The sequence below is a fragment of the Echinops telfairi genome, unplaced genomic scaffold, assembly GCF_000313985.2.
Source record: "Echinops telfairi isolate 266 unplaced genomic scaffold, ASM31398v2 ScPeMD7_7469;HRSCAF=8507_0, whole genome shotgun sequence".
In the NCBI taxonomy this organism is placed as follows: domain Eukaryota; kingdom Metazoa; phylum Chordata; class Mammalia; order Afrosoricida; family Tenrecidae; genus Echinops; species Echinops telfairi.
The window spans coordinates 85697212-85713321 of NW_022111372.1; the positions used below are offsets into that span (position 1 = coordinate 85697212).

Sequence of the window (16110 nt, forward strand, 5' to 3'; positions counted from 1 at the left end):
GAACTGCTGACATTGTGTTTAGCAGCCCAACATGTAACCACTATGTCACCATGGCACCCTTTTGATAGCAACTTGGTATAAAATGAGAGATCTCAGAAACAGGGGATGGTGATCTTAATATCATCAAGAAAGGAAAGCCAGGAATGGAATGTGTTCTCTGAACTCTGAGATTCCTGGACATTGAACCTCTTCCATCAAATAGTTGTGATACCAGCGATGTGGCAGAGGAGGGGCAGCACAGAACAAGGTGTCAGAACAAGAGAAAGAGTGGTAAGGTGAGGAAAAATGAGTGCTTTCAGTCAGGAGGCTTGCTTGTGGTGTGAGGTGCCTACAGGTACTGGATTGAGGAAGATACGTTTTCTGACCCATGGAGGCATAGCTGAGTGCCTTCCGGATGAGACATGATGGGAGTCGTTTGTCCTTTGGGAATTTGTTTAGCAGCACTAAAGAAATTTTATATCACTGCCCAAGCCTGGCCGAAGCTAAGAAGAACCTCATAGTTGAAGATCAGAAGCAGAGATTATCTTTATAAAAAAAATTGTATCCTGAACATTGCTGATCTTGAATCGTAACCTGTTAACTTCCCTAATCAATCTCATAATCATGAGCATAGTTTGTGCAGCTGTTATAATGAGTTATAATATCCAGTTGGGAATCCAGTTGGGAAATAGAGTGTGCTGTAGATGGGATATAGGAGAAAGATGAGGCTTTCTATTCCCACAAAATTTTACACTCTTGGAACCCAAAGGGATAGTTTTATCCAGTCCTAAAGGATCACAATGAGTCTTAATTGACTATCGAAGTGAGTATAAATATACTGTGAGGAATGGTTGGTGTCAGTTGGTAGGAAAGATGGGTAGATGGAGGCATATCTGACCTCCACCTCTCAGGAATTGGCCTTGGGCTGCCGGAACTAATGATAGTGATTCACCATCCTTCTTGTGAAATTGGAAGTGATCTGACACTACCACTACACCCTATTTACAGCTGGATCAGTGTCATCTAAATTTCTTAGCAAAGCTGTGTGAACGCATTCAACGCTGCGTCCATTTGTTGAAATATTTCGATTGGTGTTCCACCAATTCCTGGAATCTTCAATACCATCAGTATCCTTTGTATTATTTCATTCAATACAATCAGTCCTTCAGAATTTGCAACCTCCTGAAAGGGTTATGCACATACTAATTATTTTTGGTACTGTAATTCTGTGTATCCTGCCCAACACCCTCCCCATCCTTTTTGATGCTTCATGCTTTGTTTAGAAATTTGCCAATAAAATCCTTTAATTTGCAACTCAAAAATTTGATGGCTTTTCTTCAGCTCTTTTAGCTTGAAAACTATTGAGTGCTTCCTTCTCTTTTGATCTTCTCTCCAGGTCTTATTTAGCACCTTTGTTGCATAGTTTAGTAGTTGAAGAAATTAAATGTCAAAGTATAGAGGGAATTTACTAAATACAAAAACCAGGCTATTTGGACTTCCTATCACTTAGCAGGAGGTACCTGTCCCTGGAGAGGGACATTGTGCTTGGTAAAGTAGAGGATAAGCAATAAAAAGAAAATCTCTCAGCAAGATGGGCTTCAACAATTGGCTGCAACATAACAACAATTGTGATGATGGCACAGGACCAGACAATGTTTCATTTGGATGTACATAGGATAGTTATTAGTCAGAATTGACTTAACAGCACCTAGCAACAACTTCTTGTATCAAAGAGCCCTGGTGGCACAGTAGTTAAGGGCTTGGATGTGAACTGACAGGTCAGTGGTTCTAACCCCCTATATGCTCTGTGGAGGGAAGCTATGCCAGCTTTCGAGCCCCTACTGGAGAGGTGCTGCCCTAGCTGAAGTGATCACTATGAGTTTTAATCAACTTGATTTGAATAGGGCTTTTGTTTTGTTCTAGGGAGGTTGGTATTCAACTATCATTCATGATTCTACAATGACACAGAAGATATTATAGCATATCCTACAGTTTCTTTGATAATGGGTTTTTTAATGAGGCCCAAATTTGTGATGATAACATCATCAAGTCTCTACTTATTATTTCAATATTCTTACATTTTGGCTGAATTACTCAATACAGTATAACCTGGGATTTCCACATTCTTAACATTTCTCTTTAAATTACAACATAAAATAATTCCTGGAATGAAGACTCCATTCTGAGGACATGCAGAAATTTTTCTTCCTGTGAATCACACTGACCCATACAGGGAACAAACCTGAAATTTCAGTGTGTCATCATTGATGTCAGGCCATGTAAATCCAAACACACAAAACACACAATCCTATCTGAACAATCCAAATGTTTGTAACCACCTGCTCTTAGCTCTGAGGCTCAGAGACTTGAGGGGGTGAATATATTCAAGAGAAGGCCTAACCACAGTTTTTCTTGAAATCAAGACATTTTAGGACTCTGGGGGATATTTGAGGAATTCAAGTGAAAACTCATCAATTCATACAGGAATACAAGCCCTAAGAAGAAAGAACCTAAAAATAGCACCATTCAGTGGGAAAGCACAGCTTTCTATTCCAGTGAGCTTTCTACAACTACATGCTCTGCTGAATGGGAACTGATTATTATCTGTACAAACGAGCAAGTATTTGCCTTCAGGGCTTATGAGCTTGGTAGGTGGGTTAGGTAGTGATTTCAGTGGATGAAATAATTCAACATTGTCTTCTTTTTCCCCAGTGATACTCACAAGCTCTCAATACACAAGATGCAGGGATTGTCATAGCTTTTGATATCGGTGCCGCAGATGGGTTGGTGTACATGTGGACAAGGATTCGCTGTGCCAGTGTACCAACTCAAGTCTACTTTCTTATAAGGGCATTTCACCTGAAATTGAGTTGAAAAGAATGGTACAATTAAAATCACCACAACATACTGGGAAGCCAATGTTGAACTATGTTTCGATTTTTCCAAAACATGGTCAGAACTGTTCCTCGGTGTCACAAAAGTTCTCAAAGACCCTGTCTCCACACACAGTAGAATTGACACATGTGTGTTCTCCATGGATTAGCCATATGACACTTGTATTGTCAGGATTGTCTAGGTGATAGAAAACAGAAGCCTGCTATTCAACAGCAAGACATGGAACAGGAGATAAACAGAGAATATCCAGCCAATTTCAGCTTCTTTCTCAATTGCCTTTATATCCAAGTTATTGGACCCGAAATGACTTTTAGACACATTTTTTCATGACAATTCAGCCAAAGAACCTGTCATCCAATAAGTGGAAATAATATTTTATGAAAATTCACGTCTTGATTTTAAACAGTTAACATATTTTATATACTCTCAGAATCCCCAAGCCATGTCTTTTCTTGAATTTGTGAAGTGTAAGACCATTTATGTCAGCTACCTGATTTGTAGGGACAATAGAAAATAAAAGAGGGTGGATATCTCATCATAGCCTAGATTCTAAGACACCTTAGTTCCTGGGAAATTTCTTCCCTGATCGACATGGATGGTTGACGGAACTTGAGGGTGGTTGTGTCAAGGCATCTGTCAATGTCAGAAGATAGGTACAGATGGAGTGTCCCAGGAGCTGTAGGAGGAAAAGGGCTTGGGAGGGTACATTAGAGAAGAAGAGAGAATTTTGAGCTGAGCATCTCTTTCTTCTTTCCTGTGCCACCAAATCAATAATGACCAGATCAGCACAGTCTGCCCCCTGTGCATCTGTCGCCCAATTAATACCCTCAGTATCCCAATTTCTTCCAATTCCACAAATTGAATATGAATTGGACAATCTTATTCCGATGTGTAAGATCTTTTAATGTTAGTTACTTGACATTAACAGGAAATCCCATCTTCCTAAAAAACCCTATCTGTCTGGGTCCTCCCAACTCTTCAAAACTTAAGTTAGACCACCTTGCTCATTGCTCCATTCTCCCTGCACTTCATCTTCTGGATTGCCATCATGCTTTTTTTTTCCTTCTGTACTTAAATCCATTTTACCTTTCTGAAAAAATCTTCATGGTCCTCAAGTCAATGCCAACACACAGAAACCCAATAGGACAGGGAGAACCGCCCCTGTGAGTTTCTGAGACTTTAACTACTTAAGGCAGAGGGAGTAGAAAGTCCAATCTTTCTCCCGTGGAGTTAATGGTGGCTTCTAACCGCTGACCTGAAGTTTAGCAACTCAATGAATAACCAACTACTCCACCAGACTTCCTTTACTTTCCTAGGTCATGAAAAAACTCACCCTCTCAGAGATAGTTCTCAATACTACCCATTCTTTCTTTTTATACCTCTAATAAGTTTCTCACAAAGCCTCTGCCAATGTGTCCTAATGTGGTATCTTCTGTATCTTGATGCTGCCGATGGCTATGCTACCAGTATTGCCAATGCTTGCAAGGTCACCTATGATGGGCAGGTTTGAGTTGAGCTGACGGTCTAACAGAATATGAAGAAGACAATCCAGATGATCTAATTCCAGAAATTAGTCTACCACAGCCTATGGATACATGCGCATTGACTTGCCTGCTTTAAACACATAAAGCATTGGGAGGGATCAGTCATGAGAGGAAAATATTATATTTGGTGACCCGTAAATTCAATTAGGGTGTGGGAGAACCTCAGTCAAATGGACTGGTATAATAGTCACATTGGACTGACTCAGCCAGTTCCCAGAAGAAAAATGTACCATCAGGCCACATTTGCTTCTGTTGCATATACGTCATCCTGAGTTGGAGCAGACTTGATAGATGGAAGAGGCCTCCACCTATTTTAATTAGTGCTTCATACAATGCTAGAGCCACCTAAGAAGCTATACACCCACGGAGGGGAGGGCAGAATCTTATTTTGCTAAACATTTTGTCTACCTGTCACTCCAAGGGAGAATGATGAGGCTTTCCACTTTCATAAAGACTTACATTCTGGAGTAAAAGAAAGAAGAAAATGTTCTAAAATCAACTGTGGTGATGAGAGTAAAACTCTTCTCGATGAGATTGAACTATTGAATGTGTGAATTATATGCCAATAAAACTGTTAGGAAAAATAAATAAATTTAGTCTTAAAAACCTATGGAGGCAATTCTACTCTGTCCTATAGGGTTTCTATGATTAAGAAACAATTCAATGGTAATTAGTTCGGTTTTGTGTTTTTGATATCTATACTCCATGTATATTCTCCATTACAATTTAATATTGCAAATCCAGAATACAGCACAGGAAATCAGTAATATTTCTTAAATAAAATGAGTAATAATTAGTAAATATTTGAGGATTAATAAAAATGAAATTACTCCTCAGGTAGGTATCCCCTGGGAAGAAAATTCTGGAATGAGTTCTATAAGCCCTGAGGATAAATTCTAGTCAATTTCTGCAAGATTATCTTATTCAAACTGTAGCTCCAGACAGCTTTTACCCTCTGCTCCTCAGTCCCAGGAATTCCCCACACAAATATGAAACAAAATAAAGTAAGAAGATATACAAAATTATATCAAACAAAATAAATCAAATAAACCAATTCCATGGCGATGGAGTCCATTCAGACCCACGAGTGAGCCCAGATGTTACACAGTAGAACCACTGGATAGGGTTTTCTTGGCTGTGCATCTTATGACACCAGCTTACCAGCGCTTTCATCCACAGGGCCTTGGGTGGATTTCAATCTTGAGATTGGCAGTTGATCTCAGCCAGTTTGCCCCATCCCATCCAGAGGTCTTAATGGCTCAGATTCACTCAAAATAATTTTTTTGCCAGTCAACGTGTGGTTTCTTTTCTCTCAAGGGGAAAAAACTGACTCTTTAATTGACTAATGAGACAGAAAATGAAAAAAATAAAACCTGTTCTTCAAGTGAAAGTATACATTCATGTAAATGTATACCAAAATGAAATATCTCTTTCATTTTTCCTTCCATTGCTGCACATTTTTGTTGTTATAATAAGATCTACTATAGAAGGGATAGACAAAAGTGAAAATGATATTTCATTCTGCTTGCTTCTCGTGAGAGCTGAAAATATCACCTGAGGCCCTGTCCAGAGTTGTTCTACTCTTTTCTATTATCCCCCATTCATATCCTAAAGCTTGCCTGCAGATCTCCACCAGGGACTTGCCTCCACCCAACTTTGAGCTCCTCAAGAGCAGGAAGCAGGCAGTGTTCAAGTTTGCAGGCGCTTAAGAACCTGCCACACACCTGACAGTTGTTGGTGTTTATCAAGTTTTTCAGGCATTATCAGAGTTCTTTTGTGTGCCGCTCCTCTAGCCTTCTATCTCAGTTTGGATCTCTCTCCTTGGGGTTTGTGTACCTTCAGTTCACCTGCCGCAGACACACCTACCTTAGGCCTTGGTGAATGTTACATATGACTCTGTTGCAGTCAGGTTCTAAAATTGCATCTCCAAAGAAAACTCAGATTAGAATCTCAATCACAGGAAATCTACTAAGGGAATACCTTAAATTTTCCATGTGGTGGCCACCACTCATGACGTCCTGAAACCAGAGCATAAATGAAAAGAGCTATAAAGTTTAATCTCTGGCAATACATATTTAAATCTTTTCATAGAACAAGTGTTTCTATTGATTACCAAAGAAGCTTAGAGTAATTGAAAATATTGTTTAATTTCCATGTACAATTATACTTATTTATTTTAAAATGTACAATATCTCTGCTATTCCTGGTAAATAAGAAAAATATTAGCTATATGCAATCCTCCTCTCATAAGGGCTGTCAGTACAATGTACCAAGGAAATCCCTAAAGTTTCACAAATTCTTGTTAGCCTGTACTTAATAGGATTCAATATATGAAAAATAATCAACATAGAAAAGAAAACAAAGCACACTAGCGCTATAAAGTGATCCTTTAAATCAATTCCCCTCTTGCAAAGAAGGGATATACACTGGCTTAGGTAATACCCAGGCATTCATAGTGAATCTGTGAAAAACCAAGTCATCAATCCTTGAGATTAGGTCTCTTTATGCCATTCTACAGGGTTTCTCCTCTAGACACACACACACAAAGTATCCATTCAGATACACAGCAACATTTTCAAACATTCTGAATTATTGATCTGGATTAGCACATAAACCAACCTCTCTCCTTCTGCATGTAGTAGACTGGGAAACTAAGGCCCTTGGTCATTGGTCCAAAGCATTTTTACTCACACTTCCTTTTCCCTCTATGTATGTAGAAATGGTAAGATGGTCCTACCAATGTATAAATATTCTTTTTTGAATTACAAAGTCAGAGCTCACACATTATCCTCACATACCAACCAGAAGCAGCCAAATTACTTACCAGAAAATGCCATCGATTGCACCAAGGATAATGAAAACAAGCAGATTACTGGGAAATAGTTGGCCATTATTCCTCTTTGTGTGTTTGTAGAAGGATACTGAGATATTGTCTCAGAGTGTGGTACCTTCACGTAATCAGCTAAAAAAAAGTTAATCAAGATATTAAAACCTTTGAAATGGATACACACCTCCAGTTTGAGTTGCATCATGTTTTCGTACTGTCCATCTTTGCACAAGAACAAAATGTTGGGAAATGTTTAAATTTGATTAGTCAATAGAAAAGGACAAATCTGGGGCTACTCAAAACAACAAGGTAAATAAACATTCATCATTTTTCTGTAAAAATATTTCAGATGTCTTGAAAAGACAAATCCTTACGTGAAGACTCATTTAAATTAATTTTTTGTGAGGATTAGAAGAAAATGATAAGGCTTCCAGAGGCATGTATATATATATTGGCTCATAAAGCAGAGGGTACCTTTTGGATTTAGGAACAAATATTTCTAACATTCCAGGAATGTTCTATTTATTATCAAAATTTCTAACTTGTGAATCCTAGGCACTCCTGGAACATTGTAAGAGAGCTCAGGAAAAATAAGCATTCCGTATTGTGTTGTGGAGGTAACATTAATCCCAACACAGTAAGAGAGATGCCAGGGGGCAGATCCTCTTTCTGACATGTTTGCCCTTGCAGCAACACTTATGAGCCCAGGATTGATCTCTTCACGTTCCTGGGATTGATCAAGGACTACATATCATTCTCCCTGACATTTCAGAGTCCCAGGCAGCATATCAGTAAATAATGGATATCATTTACCTATTGACACATGGAGCACAGCCAGGTTAAAGGATTGACAGACAGAGGGAGGATCAGGCCACTTTTGCTAGCTTTGAAAGGCTCCATTTACTGCCATAAAGTGAATTCTGACCCAAGAGTTGGGTACCCACTCTTCTCCCCTTCTCTACCTCCATTCTCTAGTTTACCTACCTCAGAGAGAAGAGAAAGAACAAGCATGCGTGGCTCCTTGGTGCTTGTGGCTCTCTTCTGCAAAGTGTTTGTTCCAGTCTCAGGGAGGGACAGAGAGTCTGCCGCCCCAAAGCGGTAAGGCACTGAAGCATTGTGTGCTGTTCAGAGCAGACCCTGGGAGGTAGGTCATGTAGGATGAATCAAGATCAAACCTTGGTAGGGGGTATTGGCAGGGAAGAGCCGCCTGGAAGATTAAAGCGGGGGTAGAGAAGGGCAGATAACTGAACATGACAGGCATCCGGGAAAAATCAGTAGCATGAAGAAGATTACAGAAGCAGAAAGAGCAGCATGTTCCAAAAGATCACGCGAACTGTGGGGAAGGGTGCAGAACGTGTGAAAAGAGCATCAGAAGCAAAGGATGACGAGGAGGTTGAGTGTAAGAAAAAAATCCTTAAGATCCCATGTGCATTGGGCCTGGTCTTATTTTTATCCCAGTAGCAAATCAGAGTCCACAGTTTTGTAAATAATGATATACAGATGACATACAATGACATACAGGTCATTGCTGCATGTTATCCTATAATCTCAACTTCCTGTTTTATCTTCCTTTCTGTAAAAAGCAATTTTTCTGCTATAAAAGAAATACATGTTCATTTTTGAATATTTTCATTTGGAGGGAAAGGGGATTTCCGGAGGAAATAATGAAGACAGGAGGGGAAGGAAGCACTAGAACTTTCATAATTGCCCAACTAATTTTGAAGGCCTCTTAACCATGGGGGTGGGGAAGCAATCCTTTAAGATAGATGTGGTGGCAATTGTATGATTTTACTTCATATGATTGAACAATTGAGCCATTCAATTGCATATGTGAATTATGTGCTAATAAAACTGTTGGAAAAAAGAAAGATAAGAGTGGGGAGCAGGGGTGCTAGGGCAAGATACTTGAGAAGTTTGATAAGTTGTTTGAATTGTTGAATACAAAAATTACGATCTAAATGTATATGCCCATCTAATTCACAATGAAAGGGTTTTTTATAAGGAAAATCTAAATTATAAATAGATTAATTAGGAAATACTTTAAAAAAGAGGGAAAAAGAAAAATAATCATCTGAAGTCACAATTCAAAACTATTAAACATGTTGAATGATACACTTTCAACTTTCTTAGAATGATCTATCAAAACATATTATTTTGAGTATTTAATGATGAACACGTCCATACATATTTAAGCTAAGTGACATCAAGTTGATTCCAACTAATAGCGAGAACATAGATCAGAGTAGAGCTATCTCATAGGGTCTCCAAGTCTGTAAATATCAATGATGGCAAACTTCTACCTCTATCTCATGTAGAGCACCTGTGGACTCAATTCACCAACCTTTTAATTAGCAGCCAAACCCTTTAAGTCCTGTCCCACTCATCTGTTAGTTTCTCATATTGTGGTGCTTCTGTTTTGTGTTGCTGGATACTTTGCTATTGGCATTTTAAATACCATTTTGATCAACCATGGTGGACAACTTTCAGTGGAGCTTCCAGACTAAGCCAGATTAAGAAGGGCTTGACAATCTAATATGAAATAGATTGTCAGTGCAAACATTAAAAGCAGTCGAACATTGTGTGGTGATTGGACCGCACTTGAAATACAAATGAGGAGGTGGTGCCTTCTCAAAGTAGTGTCAACTTTAAAGACCGGAACCTTCATCATCCTCAGCCTTCATGCCTCAAAAAAAGAATAAATTTTTGCAGACATCTATTATTGAGAATGTATAATATATGAAGTATAGATCTGTGAAAATTGGAAGTTGTCAAAAATTAAGTGGAAAGTACAGAGATCAATATCCAGGACCTACGTGCGTTGAAATGAAATGTTATTACCCATTTTGAGCCAGACAAGTATGTGCTCTAAGATATTGACCCAATATATGTCAGTTTGTCATACTGATGGTGGCTTTTGTTTGCTGCGATATTATGTCACTGTTTTTCAAACACCTGAAGGATCACCAAGAGTGAACAGATTTCAACAGAGCTTCCAAAATACGACAAAGGAATAGGCTGTTCACTTCTGAGGAATTAGGCACTAAAAACTTTATGGGCAGTAGCGGAACATTATCAGATACTGAAAACCTCATGAACAGAAGCAGAACATTGTCGGAGATAGTGCTAGAAGATATTCTGGTTAGGTTCGAAGATACTCACAATAGATTAAGGCTGGTCTACCTTCTCAAAGTACAGTCAATCATAATTACAGGACAAAATAAAGTCTGCAGTAGTAAAGCCATTGGGACCTTCATGTGATTCTAGGGAAAAACTTGAAATGAGGATAAATAGCTGAAAACGTCTAGTAACAGTGGAAACCTAGAATGCATGGAGTATGAACTTAGGTGTGGTAGTTGCGTTATCTGGTGTCAATTTGGGACTTGACAAGAGTAAGAGTGAAGTGGTGGAGTCTAGTCGGTCAATTGGGTCAGAGACAAGAAGGACTCTGTGTGGGTGTGACCTTCTCCTGAGAATTCTGGAAACTCTAGTAGTTTTGCTCCTTGCAGACAGGAGACACTCTCTCACTGCTCACTCCCTGAGAGACATCCCAGAGAAGCCACATGGACCTAGCCTGATGCAGCTAGAATCCTGGATCTGGAGAAGACACACGGAGACCTCTGCCAGTGCTGAGATGCTTACAATGCCACTGGATCTACAAGACTTTCCACCCACTGGCCTGTGATCATCTGCATTCGGCATCATTGCATGTGTTTCGTGAGTTTGAAGAGGACTTTATAGATTATTATCAGACATGTGGGCTAATATCAGACTTATGGATTTGTACTGGCTTGGGTTGACATGCTTTATTAATGTACAATTACCCTTTATATAAAACTATCTCTTACACACATATGAGTGTCTATAAATTCGTTTCTCTAGTCTACCCAGACTAACACACTAGGAAAATTGGAAGTTGTCAAAAATAACATGGAACCCATAACGATTGACATTCTAGGTGTTAGTGAGCTGTATTGGATTGGTATTTGCCATTTTGAATCAGAAAAATAATATGTTTTACTATTCCAGGAATGACAAATTTAAGAGGAATGATGTCCCATTAATCATCAAGAAGGCATTTGAGGATTTATCAGGAAGTACAATGCTGTCTGTGATAGAACAATATCTATCTGAATATAAGAAAACTCAGCCATTATTACTATTATTCAAAAGTAGGCACCAACTAATAAAGGTGAGCATGAAGAAATTACAAAATTCCACTAAAATCTTTAGTTTGAAATGAATCAACTGTACAGTCAAGATACATTGATAGTTATTGAAAATTGGAAAGCAATTGTTGGAAAGAAAGAAGGAACAATGGGTAGAAAACATAGTGCTGGGGATAGAAACAAAGATGGAGATTGCATGACTGAATATTGCAAGACCAATAACTTATTAATTACAAAATCCCTTTTCAACAATACAAACTGTGACTGTATATGGGAATGTCTCCAGATGTATTGCACAGAAATTTACTACATTTGGGGGAAGATATGATGGAGAAGCTCAATGTCAACAGTAAAAGTAGGTCAGGGATGACCGTACAATAGACCCCAAATTGTTCATATGTAAGTTCACGTTAAACTGAAGAAAATTAAAACAGGTCATGGACTACCATGACAGATGTAGTCAATTTCTGTGCAATACATCTGGAGAAGTCCCCATGTATAGTCACAGTTTGTGTGGTTGACTTTTCGTGATTTTAAACTATGCCTTCCCATGTTCTGCTATCCAACTGCTTCCTTATCCATGCCCAGGTTTTGCATGAGCACAATGAAGTGCTGCGGACTTCCCATTCTTCTCATACCTCTACCGTTTCTCAAGGTCCACACAGCCAAAGGCCCTTGTATAGTCAGGAAGACACTAATAAAAATCTGCCTTCAGTCAAGGTCCACCGGGAATGATATTCCTTGTTCCATGTCCTGTTCTGAATACGGCCTGAACCCCTGTCAATGAATTGTGACAACCATTGTTGAATGGTATTCAGCAAAATTTTACTTGCATGTGATACTAATGTTCGATAATTTGAGCATTCTGTTGGGCCTCCTTTCTTTCTTTCTTTTTTTTTTTTAGACATTTTATTAGGGGCTCATACAACTGTTATCGCAATCCATACACACATCAATTGTGTAAAGTGCATTTGTACATCATTCTCAAAACATTTTCTCTCCACTTAAACCCCCGACATTAGGTCCTCATTTTCCCCCTCCCTCCCCGCTCCCCCCTCCCTCATGAGCCCTTGATAGTTTATAAATTGGTATTTTGTCATATCTTGCCCTGTCCGACGTCTCCCTTCCTTTAATGGGTGAAACTATGGATGTCGTCCAGTCAGTTGTCCAAGTGGCTGTCTTCAAAAATTACAGACATAGGCAAATGTGTGCTTTCAGTGCTCCATCAGCCTGTTGAAACATTTCAGTTGCTATTCCATCAATTCCTAGAGCCTTGTGTTGGGCTAAGGTTTTCAGTTCAACTTGAACTTCTATCTTCAGGACTATTATTGGTTCATGCTCATATGCTACCCCCTGACATGGTAGGCTCTTAACTAGATCTGTTTGTATAGAGTCTCTGTGTCTTCTTTCCATCTTCTTTGATGTCTCCTGCATCATTTACTATTTTACCAATAGAATCTTAAAATGTTTCAACTCGAGGCTTGAATTTTTTCTTGAGTTCTTTCAGTTTAAGACACGCTGATTGTGTTCTTCCCTTTTGGTTTTCTAATGCTACATCTTTGTACCTATTATTATAATATTTTACTTTGCCTTCTGAAACTGGCTTTGGAAATTTTCTGTTCAGTCCTTTATTTTCATCATTTCTACAACTTGCCTTAGCTATTCTATGATGAAAAACAAGGGTCAGATTCTTTCTGATAAATCTTTGCTTTCTCTTCTGTCCTTTTCATGACCTTTTGGTTTCTTCATGAGTGATGTCATTGATGTGATCCCACAGCTCATCAGGTCTTCTGCCATTAATGTTCATTGTATCAATCTGTTCCTGAGATATTCTTGAAATTCACATGGATATACTCAAGGAATTTATTGATTTTACACTTGTGATTTTATACCCAATGAGATAAGCTTAGAAGATAAATGTCCCCTCTTATCTTCAGTGTCTCATACATTGAAAATGTTTGGTAATCTCTCTAGACTTTCATCACCCATGACACCTCTCTGATTGCAAACATTTTTATCAGTTATGTATCATGTATAATCAAAATGAAATTCCATCAAGTCAATTTGAGGCAGACTAGCAAAAGAAACTCCATTTTTTAACTCCTATCTGGTGATTTATTTTACAATGTACTCTCATGTACCCAGGTTTAGGACACTACAATTAGTTTAGACTATTCTTCAATATATCATTTGTTCTAATATTGTTCCTTTTGATATTGTTACCTGAATGGTGTAGTTAATCTTGTTATGGTAACCAGGATGTTGTAGTCAATTTTGGTATTGTTGCTTTTTTGATAAGGAATGTACCTTGTAATGCATGCTTGTTCTTCTTGAAGTTAGCACAATGTTATAATCAATGCTGTACCCCGTGCCGCTCCCTAACCCTAAAGAATAGTAGCATTAATTTTGTTTCCTGCTTCTGTCCACGCTTGCTTAAGTCTTAGACAAAGGATAAATGAGGTTTTTTGTCTTAAAAGATAGACTGAAATGTCAACTCGGGACTGCAATCACAGAATCGCGTTTAGATTCTAGCAGTCCAGCTATAACCAAATAAAGACTCTTCTAAATTATCAAGACAGTATAGTGGCTGTCATTTATTTGAACCCATAATAAATTCAGATTCAAACCAACCTTATGTAGGGTTTCCACAGCATCAGGATAATGGAAGAAGACGTATTAACAAACTGTAATACTCAGATGAAGTAACCTTGTTTATGGAAAGTAAGCACTTGAAGCACTTGCTGATGACCATTAAGGATTGTAGCCTGAAATGTGGATTGTATCAATGTAAAGGAAACAAAAACTCTCACAACTTGCCAAAACACACAAAATCATGATAGACGGATTGATGTCATCAAGGACATAATTTGGCTAGAATTTACAATCAACACTCACAGAAACTATAGCCAAGAAATCAAAGGATGTGTTGGATTGGACAAATCTGCTGCATAATCCATCTTTAAAGTACTAAAAAGAAAGGATGTCACTTTGAGGACTGAGGTGTGCTTTCTCCAATTCATGGTGTTTTCAATCACCTCATATGCATGTGAACATTAGATAATAGACTAGCAACACTGCTGAAGAATCAGTGCATTTGAATCATGGTGTTGGTGAAGAATATTGAAAATCCATGGACTGACAGAACAACAAACGAATCTGTCTTGGAACAAGAACAGTCAGAATGCTCCTTAGAAGTGAAGATGAGGTGGTTTCCCTCACTTACGTTGGGCATGTTGTAGGACAAACCAGTCCTTTGGAAAGGTCAGCAGGCTTTGTGCAGTAAAGGGTCAACAAAAAAGAGGAAGATTCTTAATGACATGGATTGACACAGTTGCTCAAGAATGGACTTAAACACAACAATGTAAGGATAGCACAGGACTAGGCCCTGTTTTCTTACATAGGGTTCCTATAAATCGGAGTTGACTGGACAGCACCCAACGACAACCACTCGTTATGGGAGCTGATAGCATCAACTTTATAATGGCGATGAGCTAGTGGGTTTGAACCGCTCCCTGTTCAGTAAGCAACTTTAATCACCAAGTGCTTTAATCACTCTATCATCAAGTCCACCTCCACCAATGACATGGCAGTGCTGGTATAGCTACCTTGTTTGACTAAAATTCCTGACTATGAAATCAGCAACTACAAAAGTTCTGAAATACCATCCTGGTTCTAGATCATCCTCAATATTATTATATGTGAGCCCATTGTTGCAGCTACTGTGTCATTTCATCATTTTGACAATCCTGCTTTTCCATTTTACATCTATGTACCAAGTTTGATGCAAGTTTTCAGGAACAGAATCCTCCATATTACATATCCTAAGCATATGATACTAGGTCTCCCCATGCTCACTTTACAGTGTGCACTATTTTTTCCACAATGGGTTTGCTTTTTCTTCTGTAAATCTACAGCATTTCCAATATTCTTTGTCAACACCATAATGCAAATACATTGATTCTTTGGCAGTGTCCATAGTTCATTGTCCAGTATTCACAGTCAGCAGGGTGATTGAAAATCAATGACTTGGATCATGTAGCTACACTTGGATCCACAAAGTGACATCCTCACTCATCAACACCGTACAGAGGTCTTGTGGAGCATATTTACTGAAGGCAACACATCACTTTATATCTTGACTACAGCTTCCAAGACCACTGCTTGTGGAGCCAAGTAAAATGAATCCTTGACAGCTTCCACTGTTTCTTTATTTTTCAGGATATTGGCTATGGGTTGTGTTGTGAGCCTTTGGGTCTTATTTACATTGAGTTGTAATCCATAATAAAGTCTGAGCTTTTTTTTTTAATCAGCAAGTACTTTGAGTTCTCTTTGATTTAAGTAAAAGGCATGTTTTTCAAGTTGTTAATAAACCTTCCTCCAATCCTGACCCTTGTCGGTGAATGTATATAGAAAGAGATTTATATCAATAAATGGTGAACATAGTTGTTGAAGTAAAAAGGCCTAGTCCAGTTCAAGCCATAGGTCAGATGCAAGCTGGAGGCATCTTTCAACTTGTGTAGTTGCAGCAGCTAGTGAACCCGAATTAGAAAGATATTACAGGAGGGCCACAGGCTGGAGTTTGCAGAGAAGGAGTTGATATAATAAATCCCAGATCAGCAGTGTGCTAATGACTCCTGGGATTAGCAGGTGATGTAACAGGAATTGATAAATCAGAAGTAGAATCCAGATACAGGAGAAA

The 16110-nt window shown here is 38.6% G+C and overlaps 1 protein-coding gene across 1 annotated transcript in view; it reads right to left on the reverse strand.

Annotated features, from left to right (window-relative positions):
• The window catches only part of SPINK14 (serine peptidase inhibitor Kazal type 14 (putative)), a 16902-nt gene extending 2259 nt beyond the window's left edge, over positions 1 to 14643 (reverse strand). The window contains exons 1-2 of the mRNA XM_030888762.1: positions 14635 to 14643; positions 2702 to 2838 (exon numbers count right to left, since the gene is read on the reverse strand). Coding sequence (XP_030744622.1) covers positions 2702 to 2838; positions 14635 to 14643 — 146 coding nt within the window. The remainder of the gene's footprint in view (positions 1 to 2701; positions 2839 to 14634) is intronic.
• Positions 14644 to 16110: the final 1467 nt, after the last annotated feature.